The following is a 15359-nucleotide window of genomic DNA, read 5'->3' as shown; positions in this document are numbered from 1 at the left end:
AGAGCATTCATTCAATCGTATTTATTGAGTGCTTACTGTGTGCAGAGCATTCATTCATTCAATCGTATTTATTGAGCATAATTAATAAAATAAATAAAATAGTAAACATGTACAAGTCAAATAAATAGAGCAGTAAATCTGTACAGATATATATTCTAGACCTTGAGTCCGCTGTTGGGTAGGGACCGTCTGTATATGTTGCCAACTTGGACTTCCCAAGCGCTCAGTACAGTGCTCTGCACACAGTAAGCGCTCAATAAATACGATTGAATGAATGAATGAATATATACAGGTGCTGTGGGGAGGGGAAGGAGGTAGGGCGGAGGGGATGGGGAGGAGGAGAGGAGGAGACACCTGTCAGCTGTGTGACTTTGGGTAAGTCACTTCACTTCTCTGAGCCTCAGTTCCCTCATCTGGAAAATGGGGATGAAGACTGGGAGCCCCACGTGAGACAGGGATCGGGTCCAACCTGATTAGCTTGTGTCCACCCCAGCGCTTAGTACAGCACCGGGCACATAATAATAATAATGATGGCATTTATTAAGCACTGACTATGTGCCAAGCACTGTTCTAAGTGCTGGGGAGGTTACAAGGTGATCAAGTGGTCCCACGGGGGGCTCCCAGTCTTCAACCCCATTTTACAGATAAGGTACCTGAGGCCCAGATAATAATAATAATGGCATTTATTAAGCACTTACTATGTGCCAAGCACTGTTCTAAGCACTAGGGAGGTTACAAGGTGATCAGGTTGTCCGGCGGGGGGCTCACAGTCTTCATCCCCATTTGACAGATGAGGGAACTGAGGCCCAGAGATAATAATAATAATGGCATTTATTAAGCACTTACTATGTGCCAAGCACTGTTCTCAGCGCTGGGGAGGTTACAAGGTGATCAGGTTGTCTCACGTGGGGCTCACAGTCTTCATCCCCATTTTACAGATAAGGTACCTGAGGCCCAGAGATATAATAATAATAATGGCATTTATTAAGTACTTCCTATTGCAAAGCACTGTTCTAAGTGCTGGGGAGGTTTCAAGGTGATCAGGTTGTCTCGCGGGGGGCTCACAGTCTTCATCCCCATTTTACAGACGAGGAAACTGAAGCCCAGAGAAATGAAGTGACTTGCCCCAAGTCACCCAGCTGACAGTTGGCGGAGCTGGGATTTGAACCCATGACCTCTGACTCCAAAGCCCGGGCTCTTTTCACTGAGCCACGCTGCTTCTCTATCAGCTGGGTGACTTTGGGCAAGTCGCTTCACTTCTCTGGGCCTCAGTGACCTCATCTGGAAAATGGGGATGAAGAGTGGGAGCCCCCCAGGGGACAAACCTGATCACCTTGTAACCTCCCCAGCGCTTCGAACAGTGCTTCGCACATAGTAAGCGCTTAATAAATGTCATCATAATTATTATTCAAGCAAAGCAATCCCCGTCCCAGTCGGGGCTCATGGTCTCAATCCCCATGAGGGAACCGAGGCCCAGAGAAGTGAAGTGACTTGCCCAGATTCACCCAGCTGACAAGTGGCGGAGCCGGGATTTGAACCCATGACCTGTGACTCCAAAGCCCGGGCTTTTTCCACTGAGCTATGCTGCTTCACTGAGTACAGTGCTTCACTGCAATTCTTCTAGACTGTGAGCCCACTGTCGGGTAGGGACCGTCTCTATATGTTGCCAACTTGGACTTCCCAAGCGCTTAGTTCAGTGCTCTGCACACAGTAAGTGCTCAATAAATACGATTGAATGAATGTTTGTACATATATATTATTTTCCTTGTACGTATTTATTTTATTTTGTTAATATGTGTTGTTTTGTTGTCTGTCCCCCCCTTCTAGACTGTGAGCCCGCTGTTGGGTAGGGACCGTCTCTAGATGTTGCCAACTTGGACTTCCCAAGCGCTTAGTCCAGTGCTCTGCACACAGTAAGCGCTCAATAAATACGATTGAATGAATGTTTGTACATATATATTACTCTATTTTCCTTGTACGTATTTATTCTATTTATTTTATTTTGTTAATATGTGTTGTTCTGTTGTCTGTCTCCCCCTTCTAGACTGTGAGCCCGCTGTTGGGTAGGGACCGTCTCTAGATGTTGCCAACTTGGAATTCCCAAGCGCTTAGTCCAGTGCTCTGCACACAGTAAGCGCTCAATAAATGCGATTGAATGAATACGTTTGTACGTATATACTACTCTTATTTTCCTTGTACATATTTATTCTATTTATTTTGTTAATATGTTTTGTTCTGTTGTCTGTCTCCCCCTTCTAGACTGTAAGCCCGCTGTTAGGTAGGGACCGTCTCTAGATGTTGCCAACTTGGACTTCCCAAGTGCTTAGTCCAGTGCTCTGCACACAGTAAGCGCTCAATAAATGCGATTGAATGAATACGTTTGTACGTATATACTACTCTTATTTTCCTTGTACATATTTATTCTATTTATTTTATTTTGTTAATATGTTTTGTTTTGTTGTCCGTCTCCCCCTTCTAGACTGTGAGCCCGCTGTCGGGTAGGGACCGGCTCTAGATGTTGCCAACTTGGACTTCCCAGGCGCTTGGTCCAGCGCTCTGCACACAGTAAGCGCTCAATAAATACGACTGATTGATTGAGTGACTCCCCCAGCCTCCTGAGGGCTTTTATTCCGGTTACACGCTGCAATACCCCGTATTGCGGTGGATTAGCGTGCCGTTACACGCCGGTCACGGCCAGCACGTGCCCGGCGGGCAGAGCCCTGGGTGTTAGAGATTCGTTTCGTGCCCCTCTAGGGGTGGCTCTGCCCTCCCCTTGCCCGCCCACCCAAGCCCCCGGCCCGACGGGCTACTACACCGCCGTCGGAAATGGGCCACTGTTCCTGGGTGTTGGGCTACGGGCTAAGGTGCGAGGACGAGTCTCTTTCTCCAAAAACCAACATTTTCCGAGCGTCCGGTCCGGCGGGAGCCACGGACCCCAGAGGTCATCGTTCACAGCAGGCCCACCCCTCCGCAGGGGCTACCGAGCGCGGCTACCGCCGGCCACCCGCCCCGCGCGAGCCGGGAAGCGGCGCGGATAACCGAGAGCGGCGGATAATCCAGCCCCGCCGCCCGGCAGTCCTCGCTCGGCCCCTCTGACGGAAACGGAGGGCGTTCTCCGGCGGCCGGCCCGTCCCGGCGAGGGGGCCGGGGGTCTTCACTTGATCATCTGGGTCTCCTCGTCGGCGTCGTAGAATTCGTCGTCGCTCTCGCTCCCCTCGGGGGTCTCCGGGCCTGTGGACTGGAAGCCCGGTGGTGGGAGGGGGCGGCGGGAGGACGGGTGTCAGGACAACAGCGCGTGGCCCCCTCCCCGCCCCCCAGATCTGTGGCGGGGACCCTCTCTATATGTTGCCGACTTCCCAAGTGCTCAGTACAATCCATCAATTGTATTTATTGAGCGCTTACTGTGTGCAGAGCACTGTACTAAGCGCTAGGGAAGTACAAGTCGGCAACACATAGAGATGGTCCCTACCCAGCAATGGGCTCACAGTCTAGAAGGGGACTAGAAGGGCACAGTGTTGAATGAATGAATGAATGAATGAATGAATGATGGAGGACTGGGAACTCTTCAAAGCCTTACTGGACGCCCCTCTCCTCCCAGAGGCCTTCCCTGACTGCGCCCCCCGCCCTCCCATTTCCTCTTCTCCCCTTCCCTTCTGCGTCACCCCGACTCGCTCCCTTTCTTCATCCAGCTCCACATCCCTCACCCGCCAATTGTCAGCTGGGTGACTTTGGGCAAGTCACTTCACTTCTCTGGGCCTCAGTTCCCTCATCTGGAAAATGGGGATGAAGACCGTGAGCCCCCTGTGGGACAACCTGATCACCTTGTCACCTTCTCCGTGCTTAGAACAGTGCTTTGCACATAGTAAGTGCTTAATAAATGCCATTATTATTATTATTTATTTATTTCTGTTCATGTCTGTCTCCCCCTCTAGACTGTCAGCTCCTTGTGGGCAGGGAATAATAATAATAATAATAATAATAATAATAATAATAATAATGGCATTTATTAAGCGCTTACTATGTGCAAAGCACTGTTCTAATGCTCTGCTTATTGTTCTACCTTCCTCTCCCAAGCGCTTAGTATGCTGCCCTACACACAGAAGGCACTCAATCGATAAAGCAGCATGGCTCAATAGAAAGAGCCCGGGCTTTGGAGTCAGAGGTCATGGGTTCAAATCCCGGCTCCGCCAACTGTCAGCTGGGTGACTTTGGGCAAGTCTTCTAGACTGTGAGCCCACTGTTGGGTAGGGACCGTCTCTATATGTTTCCAATCTGTACTTCCCAAGTGCTTAGTACAGTGCTCTGCACACAGTAAGCGCTCAATACGACTGAATGAATGAATGGAAGTCACTCAACTTCTCTGTGCCTCAGTTACCTCATCTGAAAAATGGGGATTAAAAACTGTGAGCCCCCCGTGGGACAACCTGATCACCTTATAACCTCCCCAGCACTTAGAACAGTGCTTTGCACAGAGTAAGCGCTTAACAAATACCATCATTATTATTATGATTAATTATGGCACTTGTTAGGCGCTTACTATGTGCCAAGCACTGTCTGGGTTAGACGGGCTTCGGAGTCAGAGGTCATGGGTTCAAACCCTGGCTCCGCCACACGTCTGCTGTGTGACCTTGGGCAAGTCAATTCACTTCTCTGTGCCTCAGTGACCTCATCTGGAAAATGGGGATGAAGACTGTGAGGCCCCCGTGGGGCAACCTGATCACCTTGTAACCTCCCTAGTGTTTAGTACAGTGCCTGGCACACAGGAAGCACTTTATAAATGCCATCATTATTACTATTATTCTCTGAGCCTCAGTGCCCTCATCTGGAAAATGGGGATGAAGACTGTGAGCCCCACGTGGGACAACTTAATAATAATAATGATAATAATGGCATTCGTTAAGCGCTTACTATGTCCAAGCGCTGGGGAAGATACAAGGTGATCAGGGTTCACAATCCCCACTGATCACCTTGTATCGCCCCCAGTGCTTAGAACAGTGCTTTGCATATAGTAAGTGCTTAACAAATGCCATTAATTATTATTATTATTATTATTATTATTATTATCATTATTATTAACTGAGGCCCAGAGAAGCTACGTGACTCGCCTGAGGTGGCCCAGTAGACACGTGGCGGAGCCGGGATTAGAACCCCCGCTTCTAGACTGTGAGCCCATTGTTGGGTAGGAGTCATTTCTATATGTTGTCAATTTGCACTTCCCAATAAGCGCTCAATAAATATGATTGAATGAATGAATGAACCCAACAAATGCCATTATTATTATTATTATTATTATTATTAACTGAGGCCCGGAGGAGCTATGTGACTCGCCCGAGGAGGCCCAGTAGACACGTGGCGGAGCCGGGATTAGGGGTCGTTTCTACATGTTGTCGATTTGTACTTCCCAGGCGCTTAGTCCAGTGCTCAGCACGCAATAAGCGCTCACTAAATATGACTGAATGAATGAACCCAGGTCCTTCTGATGCCCGGGCCCGGCCCGTAGGTCCGACTGAAAGAATGACGGCCTCAACGCGAGCGTACCTGGGCGTCGTCCGGGCTGCGCAGGGCCAGGGCTTGGGCGCCCAGCCTCCGGTGGGACCCGCCTTGGCGGACGTCGGCCAGGGTCTCTAGCAGGGGGCTGTGGAGCGTCTCCGGCAGGAGCAGGCTGAGCGCCCCCGAGGCCAAGCCCGTCACCCCGAACACCAGGAAGGGCAGGGACCACTGCACTCGTTTCTGGGAGAGGAGAGCGACACGGTAAACCCTCTGCCTGGGCCTGGAATGCCCTCCCTCAACATGTCGAAGACTGAGCTCCTTGTCTTCCCTCCCAAACCTTGTCCTCTCCCTGACTTTCCCATCTCTGTTGACGGCACTACCATCCTTCCCGTCTCACAAGCCCGCAACCTTGGTGTCATCCTCGACTCCGCTCTCTCATTCACCCCTCACATCCAAGCCGTCACCAATACCTGCCGGTCCCAGCTCCGCAACATTGCCAAGATCCGCCCTTTCCTCTCCATCCCAACCGCTACCCTGCTCATTCAAGCTCTCATCCTATCCCGTCTGGACTACTGCACCAGCCTTCTCTCTGATCTCCCATCCTCGTGTCTCTCTCCACTTCAATCCATACTTCATGCTGCTGCCCGGATTATCTTTGTCCAGAAACGCTCTGGGCATATCACTCCCCTCCTCAAAAATCTCCAGTGGCTACCAATCAATCTGCGCATCAGGCAGAAACTCTTCACCCCGGGCTTCATGGCTCTTCATCCCCTGGCCCCCTCCTACCTCACCTCCCTTCTGTCCTCCAGCCCAGCCCGCACCCTCCGCTCCTCCACCACTGATCTCCTCACTGTACCTCGCTCTCGCCTGTCCCACCATCGACCCCCGGCCCACGTCATCCCCCGGGCCTGGAATGCCCCCAATCCCTCTGCCCCTCCGCCAAGCTCGCTCTCTTCCTCCCTTCAAGGCCCTGCTGAGAGCTCACCTCCTCCAGGAGGCCTTCCCAGACTGAGCCCCTTCCTTCCTCTCCCCCTCGTCCCCCTCTCCATCCCCCCATCTTACCTCCTTCCCTTCCCCACAGCACCTGTATATATGTATATATGGTTGTACATATTTATTACTCTATTTATTTATTTATTTATTTATTTATTTTACTTGTACATTTCTATCCTATTTATTTTATTTTGTTGGTATGTTTGGTTCTGTTCTCTGTCTCCCCCTTTTAGACTGTGAGCCCACTGTTGGGTAGGGACTGTCTCTATGTGTTGCCAATTTGTACTTCCCAAGCGCTTAGTACAGTGCTCTGCACATAGTAAGCGCTCAATAAATACGATTGATTGATTGATTGATTGATTGATTCCCACACTCTCTTCCTTCTTCACGCCGCTGCCCGGATTGTCTTGGTCCAGAAACGCTCTGGGCATGTTACCCCCCTCCTCAAAAATCTCCAGTGGCTACCAATGCGGCAGAAACTCCTCACCCTGGGCTTCCAGGCTGTCCATCCCCTCGCCCCCTCCTACCTCACCTCCCTTCTCTCCTTCTCCATCGCAGCCCGCACCCTCCGCTCCTCTGCCGCTAATCTCCTCACCGGGCCTCGTTCTCACCTGTCCCGTACATTTTCCTTGTACGTATTTATTCTATTTATTTTATTTTGTTAATATGTTTTTGTTTTGTCCTCTGTCTCCCCCTTCTAGACTGTGAGCCCGCTGTTGGGTAGGGACCGTCTCTATATGTTGCCAACTTGGACTTCCCAAGCGCTTAGTACAGTGCTCTGCACACAGTAAGCGCTCAATAAATATGATTGATTGATTCCTCCCTTCAAGGCCCTACTGAGCGCTCACCTCCTCCAGGAGGCCTTCCCACACTCAGCCCCCTCCTTCCTCTCCCCCTCTCCATCCCCCCCGCCTTACCTCCTTCCCCTCCCCACAGCACCCGTATATATGTATGTATGGATTTATTACTCTATTTTATTTGTACATATTCTATTTATTATACTTTATTAATATGTTTTGTTTTGTTGTCCGTCTCCCCCTTCTAGACTGTGAGCCCGCTGTTAGGTAGGAACCGTCTCTAGATGTTGCCAACTTGGACTTCCCAAGCGCTTAGTCCAGTGCTCTGCACACTGTAAGCGCTCAATAAATACGACTGATTGATATTTATTTTACTTGTACATATTTATTCTATTTATTTTATTTTGTTAATATGTGTTGTTTTGTTGTCTGTCTCCCCCTTCTAGACTGTGAGCCCACTGTTGGGTAGGGACCGTCTCTATATGTTGCCAACTTGGACTTTCCAAGCGCTTAGTCCAGTGCTCTGCACACTGTAAGCACTCAATAAATACGATTGATTGATATTTATTTTACTTGTACATATTTATTCTATTTATTTTGTTAATATGTGTTGTTTTGTTGTCTGTCTCCCCCTTCTAGACTGTGAGCCCACTGTTGGGTAGTGACCGTCTCTAGATGTTGCCAACTTGGACTTCCCAAGCGCTTAGTCCAGTGCTCTGCACACAGTAAGCGCTCAATAAATATGGTTGAATGAATGAATGAGTATGTTTGTATGCATATATATCTATTCTATTTATTTTATTTTGTTAATATGTTTTGTTTTGTTCTCTGTCTCCCCCTTCTAGACTGTGAGCCCACTGTTGGGTAGGGACCGTCTCTATATGTTGCCAACTTGGACTTCCCAAGTGCTTAGTCCAGTGCTCTGCACACAGTAAGCGCTCAATAAATACGATTGATTGATTGATTGCTTTGACCCTTGACCCCGATGCCCTCCCCCGGGCCCCAGCGGGCACGGCACAGACCAACCAGCGAGGGGACGAAGGGGGCAATCACCCCACCGACTCTGGAGAACATGGAGCAGGTGCCCAGCCCGACGTTCCTGCGGGAGACAGAATCAATCAATCAATCAATCGTATTTATTGAGCGCTTACCGTGTGCAGAGCACTGGACTAAGCGCTTGGGAAGTCCAAGTCGGCAACACAGAGAGACGGTCCCTACCCAACAGCCGGCTCACAGTCGAGGAGGGGGAGACAGAGAACAAAACCAAACACACTGACAAAATAAGATAAACAGAATAGATATGTACAAGATAAATAAATAGATAGATAAATAAATAAATAGATAAATAGATAGATAGATAGATAGATAAATAAATAGAGTAATAAATATGTACAAACATATATCCATATATACAGGTGCTGTGGGGAAGGGAAGGAGGAAAGATGGGGGAGATGGAGAGGGGGACGAGGGGGAGAGGAAGGAAGGGGCTCGTCAGCTCGTCGTGGGCAGGGAATGGGTCTGTCTGGGGTTGGGCTGGGCTCTCCCGAGCGCTCAGTACAGTGCTCCGCACGCAGTAAAGGCTCAATAAATACCACTGAGTGACAGGCCGGACTCTGCCGGGCGGCCGCCATCTCCGTGTTGGGTTTCGTCGTCCGTCTCCCCCTTCTAGCCCGAGAGCCCGCTGTTGGGTAGGGGCCGTCTCTCGATGCTGCCCGCGCTCAGTACAGTGCTCTGCACACAGCAAGCGCTCAATAGATACGATTGAATGGATGAATGATAGATATGCCGGAATGAATGGACGGACGAGTCGGAGGGCCACCGGGGTTACGGGAGAAGACGGCGGGGGCGACTGTCTCCCCCTTTTAGACCGTAAGCCCGCTGTTGGGTAGGGACCGTCTCTATACGTGGCCAACTTGGACTTCCCAGGCGCTTAGTCCAGTGCTCTGCACCCAGGGAGCGCTCAATAAATACGACTGATCGATTGATTGACTTGCCTGATGACGGTGGGGTAGATCTCGGCTGTGTAGATGTAGACGACGTTGAAGGCCGCGCTGATGGTCAGCTTCCCCAGCAGGGACAGGGAGCGGCCGTTGACCACTGCCAGCAGGCCCGTGTCTGGGGGAGAGGAAACAACAGGGTGGGGGACACGACACACGCCACGGGACCCCCCACCAGGGGCAGAGGCAGGATTAGAACCCAGGCCCGCCGCTTAATAATAAAGAATAATGATAATGACGGCATTTATTAAGCGCTCACTATGCGCGAAGCACTGTTCTAAGTGCTGGGGACAAGGTGATCAGGTTGTCCCACGGGGGCGGAACACACTCCATGGGACCCCGCCAGGGGCAGAGTCCGGATTAGAACCCAGGCCCGCCGCTTAATAATAAAGAATAATGATAATGACGGCATTTATTAAGTGCTTACTATGCGCAAAGCACTGTTCTAAGCGCTGGGGACAAGGTGATCAGGTTGTCCCACGGGGGGCAGGGGGAACACACGCCATGGGACCCCCACCCAGGGGCAGAGGCAGGATTAGAACCCAGGCCCGCCGCTTAATAATAAAGAATAATGATAATGACGGCATTTATTAAGCGCTCACTATGCGCAAAGCACTGTTCTAAGCGCTGGGGACAAGGTGATCAGGTTGTCCCACGGGGGGCAGGGGGAACACACGCCATGGGACCTCCCCCACCCAGGGGGCAGAGGCAGGATTAGAACCCAGGCCCACCGCTTAATAATAAAGAATAATGATAATGACGGCATTTATTAAGCGCTCACTATGCGCGAAGCACTGTTCTAAGCGCTGGGGACAAGGTGATCAGGTTGTCCCACGGGGGGTGGAACACACGCCATGGGACCCCCCCCCACCCAGGGGCAGAGGCAGGATTAGAACCCAGGCCCGCTGCTTAATAATAAAGAGTAATGATAATGACGGCATTTATTAAGCGCTTACTATGCGCGAAGCACTGTTCTAAGCGGTGGGGACAAGGTGATCAGGTTGTCCCACGGGGGGCAGGGGGAACACACGCCATGGGACCTCCCCCACCCAGGGGCAGAGGCAGGATTAGAACCCAGGCCCGCCGCTTAATAATAAAGAATAATGATAATGACGGCATTTATTAAGTGCTTACTATGCGCAAAGCACTGTTCTAAGCGCTGGGGACAAGGTGATCAGGTTGTCCCACGGGGGGCAGGGGGAACACACGCCATGGGACCCCCACCCAGGGGCAGAGGCAGGATTAGAACCCAGGCCCGCCGCTTAATAATAAAGAATAATGATAATGACGGCATTTATTAAGCGCTCACTATGCGCAAAGCACTGTTCTAAGCGCTGGGGACAAGGTGATCAGGTTGTCCCACGGGGGGCAGGGGGAACACACGCCATGGGACCTCCCCCACCCAGGGGGCAGAGGCAGGATTAGAACCCAGGCCCACCGCTTAATAATAAAGAATAATGATAATGACGGCATTTATTAAGCGCTCACTATGCGCGAAGCACTGTTCTAAGCGCTGGGGACAAGGTGATCAGGTTGTCCCACGGGGGGTGGAACACACGCCATGGGACCCCCCCCACCCAGGGGCAGAGGCAGGATTAGAACCCAGGCCCGCTGCTTAATAATAAAGAGTAATGATAATGACGGCATTTATTAAGCGCTTACTATGCGCGAAGCACTGTTCTAAGCGGTGGGGACAAGGTGATCAGGTTGTCCCACGGGGGGCAGGGGGAACACACGCCATGGGACCTCCCCCACCCAGGGGCAGAGGCAGGATTAGAACCCAGGCCCGCCGCTTAATAATAAAGAATAATGATAATGACGGCATTTATTAAGTGCTTACTATGCGCAAAGCACTGTTCTAAGCGCTGGGGACAAGGTGATCAGGTTGTCCCACGGGGGGCAGGGGGAACACACGCCATGGGACCTCCCCCACCCAGGGGGCAGAGGCAGGATTAGAACCCAGGCCCACCGCTTAATAATAAAGAATAATGATAATGACGGCATTTATTAAGCGCTCACTATGCGCGAAGCACTGTTCTAAGCGCTGGGGACAAGGTGATCAGGTTGTCCCACGGGGGGTGGAACACACGCCATGGGACCCCCCCCACCCAGGGGCAGAGGCAGGATTAGAACCCAGGCCCGCTGCTTAATAATAAAGAGTAATGATAATGACGGCATTTATTAAGCGCTTACTATGCGCGAAGCACTGTTCTAAGCGGTGGGGACAAGGTGATCAGGTTGTCCCACGGGGGGCAGGGGGAACACACGCCATGGGACCTCCCCCACCCAGGGGCAGAGGCAGGATTAGAACCCAGGCCCGCCGCTTAATAATAAAGAATAATGATAATGACGGCATTTATTAAGCCCTTACTATGCGCAAAGCACTGTTCTAAGCGCTGGGGACAAGGTGATCAGGTTGTCCCACGGGGGGCAGGGGGAACACACGCCATGGGACCCCCCCCACACAGGGGCAGAGGCAGGATTAGAACCCAGGCCTGCCGCTTAATAATAAAGAATAATGATAATGATGGCATTTATTAAGCGCTTACTATGCGCGAAGCACTGTTCTAAGCGGTGGGGACAAGGTGATCAGGTTTTCCCACGGGGGGCAGGGGGAACACACGCCATGGGACCCCCCCAGGGGCAGAGTCCAGATTAGAACCCAGGCCCGCTGCTTAATAATAAAGAATAATAATAATGACGGCATTTATTAAGTGCTTACTATGCGCAAAGCACTGTTCTAAGCGCTGGGGACAAGGTGATCAGGTTGTCCCACGGGGGGCAGGGGAACACACGCCATGGGACCCCCCCTGAGGGGCAGAATCAGGATTAGAACCCCGGCCCACCACTTAATAATGAAGAATAATAATAATGAAGGCATTTATTAAGCGCTTACTATGTGCAAAGCACAGTTCTAAGCGCTGGGGAGGATACAAGGTGATCAGGTTGTCCCGCGGGGGGCTCACAGTCTTCATCCCCATTTTCCAGATGAGGTCACTGAGGCCCAGAGCGGTGAAGTGACTGGCCCAAGGTCACCCAGCTGACAAGTGGCGGAGCCGGGATTTGAACCCGCGACCTCTGACTCCAAAGCCCGGGCTCTTTCCACGGAGCCACGCCACCCAGCTGACAATTGGAGGAGCCGGGATTTGAACCCATGACCTCCGACTCCAAAGCCCGGGCTCTTTCCACTGAGCCACGCCGCTTCCAGGCCCTGGCCCGGAAGAAGTTACATTCTAGGGAAACTGAGCCAAGGAGAGAGGGAGAGAGCGCGGTTCCCTTCAGTCAGACGTACATACTGAGCGCTTTCTGTGTGCAGAGCACTGTACTAAGCGCCGGGGAGAGTAACTTATCGACGTGGGGGATGGATTTTACCTTTCTTCTCAGGGAGGAACATGACAACGAGGCAGGCCAGGCCCCCAACGAACAGAAACGCCGCCAACGTCCGCCGGCGGCCGCACCTCGAAAAACCAAAGCAGCGGTCGGTGAGCCCGGCCCGCCCCAAATCCCTCCCTCCCCTCAGTCGCCTCATCTGTAAAATGGGGATGAGGACCGCGAGCCCCGGGTGGGACTGCGACGGTGTCCAACCCGATTATCTTGTAGCTACCCCAGCGCTTAGAACGGTTCGTTCATTCATTCATTCATTCAATCGTATTTCTGGAGCGCTGACTGTGTGCAGAGCACTGGACTAAGCGCTTGGGAAGTCCAAGTTGGCGACATCTAGAGATGGTCCCTACCCAGCAGCGGGCTCACAGTCTAGAAGGGGGAGACGGACAACAAAACAAAACATACTAACAAAATAAAATCAATAGAATAAATATGTACAGGTAAAATAAATATCAATCAATCGTATTTATGGAGCGCTGACTGTGTGCAGAGCACTGTACTAAGCGCTTTGGAAGTCCAGGTTGGCGACATATAGAGACGGTCCCTACCCAGCAGCGGGCTCACAGTCTAGAAGGGGGAGGCAGAGAACAAAACAAAACATACTAACAAAATAAAATCGATAGAATAAATATGTACAAGTAAAATAAATATCAATCAATCGTATTTATTGAGCGCTTACTGTGTGCAGAGCACCGTACTAAGCGCTTTGGAAGTCCAAGTTGGCGACATAGAGAGACGGTCCCTACCCAGCAGCGGGCTCACAGTCTAGAAGGGGGAGACAGAGAACAAAACAAAACATACTAACAAAATAAAATAAATAGAATAAATATGTACAAATAAAATAGAGTAGTATAGATGTACAAACATATTCATTCATTCAATCAATTGTATTTATTGAGCACTGACTGTGTGCAGAGCACTGGACTAAGCGCTTGGGAAGTCCAAGTTGGCAACATCTAGAGATGGTCCCTACCCAACAGCGGGCTCACAGTCTAGAAAGGGGAGACGGACAACAAAACAAAACATATTCGCAAAATAAAATAAATAGAATATGTACAAATAAAATAAATAGAGCAATATATACGTACAAACATATTCATTCATTCATTCAATTGTATTTATGGAATGCTTACTGTGTGCAGAGCACTAGACTAAGCGCTGGGGAGGTTACAAGGTGATCGGGTTGTCCCACGGGGGGCTCACAGTCTTCATCCCCATTTTACAGATGAGGGAACTGAGGCCCAGAGAAGTGCCTTGCCCAAAGTCACCCAGCTGACAGTCGGCGGAGCCGGGATTAGAACCCACGACCTCTGACGCCAAAGCCCGTGCTCTTTCCACTGAGCCACGCTGAATAATAATAACGGTATTAAGCGCTTACTATGTGCAAAGCACCGTTCTAAGCGCTGGGGAGGTTACAAGGTGATCGGGTTGTCCCACGGGGGGGCTCACAATCGTCATCCCCATTTTCCAGATGAGGGAACCGAGGCCCACAGAAGTGAAGTGCCTTGCCCAAAGTCACCCAGCTGGCAGTCGGCGGAGCCGGGATTTGAACCCACGACCTCTGACGCCAAAGCCCGGGCTCTTTCCGCTGAGCCGCGCTGCTTTTCCAGGGGAAGGGGTCCATTCGGCAGCCCCAGAGGGAGGCCCCGTCTCCGGGCCCGGGCCCACTGACCATTTTTGGTTGATCAGGTAGATGCAGACGGGATAGGAGGGGATCTCCACCAGCCCGGAGAGGGCCAGGTTGGTGTAGACGCTCCCGCCGAGGTCTCCCGCGCTGAGGGTCAGGCCGTAGTACACCAGGCTGCACACGAACCTGCCAGGGAGACACAGACGGAGGACGATAACCCCCCGCGAGCGGGGAGGCCCAATCATCATCATGATTAATAATAATGATGGCATTTGTTAAGCGCTTACTATGTGCCAAGCACTGTTCTAAGCGCTGGGGGGATACAAGGCGATCAGGTTGTCCCACGGAGGGGCTCACAGTCTTAATCCCCATTTGACAGATGAGGGAACTGAGGCCCGGAGAAGTGACGTGACTTGCCCAAAGTCACCCAGCTGACAAGTGGCGGAGCCGGGATTCGAACCCATGACCTCTTGATTCCCAAGTCCGGGCTCTTTCCACTGAGCCACGCTGCTTCTCATGCAGCAATCATCTCCTCCTCCCCGGGCCCACCATTCATTCATTCATTCATTCAATCGTAATTATTGAGCGCTTACTGTACTAGGCGCTTGGGAAGTACAAGTCGGCAACATATAGAGACGGTCCCTAACAGCGGGCTCATTCATTCATTCAATCGTATTTATTGAGCGCTTACTTTGAGCAGAGTGCTTGGGAAGTACAAGTTGGTAACGTATACAGATGGTCCCTACTCAACAGCGGGCTCATTCATTCATTCATTCATTCACTTGTATCTATTGAGCGCTTACTGTGTGCAGAGCACTGGACTAAGCGCCTGGGAATTACAAGTTGGCAACGTATAGAGACGGTCCCTACCCAACAGCGGGCTCATTCATTAATTCAATCGTATTTATTGAGCACGTACTGTGTGCAGAGCGCTGTACTAAGCACTGGGGAAGTACAAGTTGGCAACATATAGAGACGGTCCCTACCCAACAGCAGGCTCATTCATTCATTCATTCAATCGTGTTTATTGAGCGCTTACTGTGTGCAGAGCACTGTACTAAGCGCTTGGGA

The 15359-nt window shown here is 51.1% G+C and overlaps 1 protein-coding gene across 1 annotated transcript in view; it reads right to left on the bottom strand.

Moving 5' to 3' along the window:
• Positions 1-2568: 2568 nt before the first annotated feature.
• SLC22A15 (solute carrier family 22 member 15) overlaps positions 2569-15359 on the bottom strand; it is a 35694-nt gene continuing 22903 nt past the window's right edge. Inside the window, exons 7-12 of the mRNA XM_038758087.1 lie at positions 14334-14474; positions 12650-12735; positions 9275-9395; positions 8307-8379; positions 5539-5730; positions 2569-3238 (exon numbers count right to left, since the gene is read on the bottom strand). Of these exons, the coding sequence (XP_038614015.1) occupies positions 3155-3238; positions 5539-5730; positions 8307-8379; positions 9275-9395; positions 12650-12735; positions 14334-14474 (697 nt within the window). The 3' untranslated portion in view covers positions 2569-3154. The remainder of the gene's footprint in view (positions 3239-5538; positions 5731-8306; positions 8380-9274; positions 9396-12649; positions 12736-14333; positions 14475-15359) is intronic.

This window comes from Tachyglossus aculeatus, chromosome 16 (genome assembly GCF_015852505.1).
Source record: "Tachyglossus aculeatus isolate mTacAcu1 chromosome 16, mTacAcu1.pri, whole genome shotgun sequence".
NCBI lineage: Eukaryota > Metazoa > Chordata > Mammalia > Monotremata > Tachyglossidae > Tachyglossus > Tachyglossus aculeatus.
This window is presented reverse-complemented; position numbering and strand designations above follow the sequence as displayed.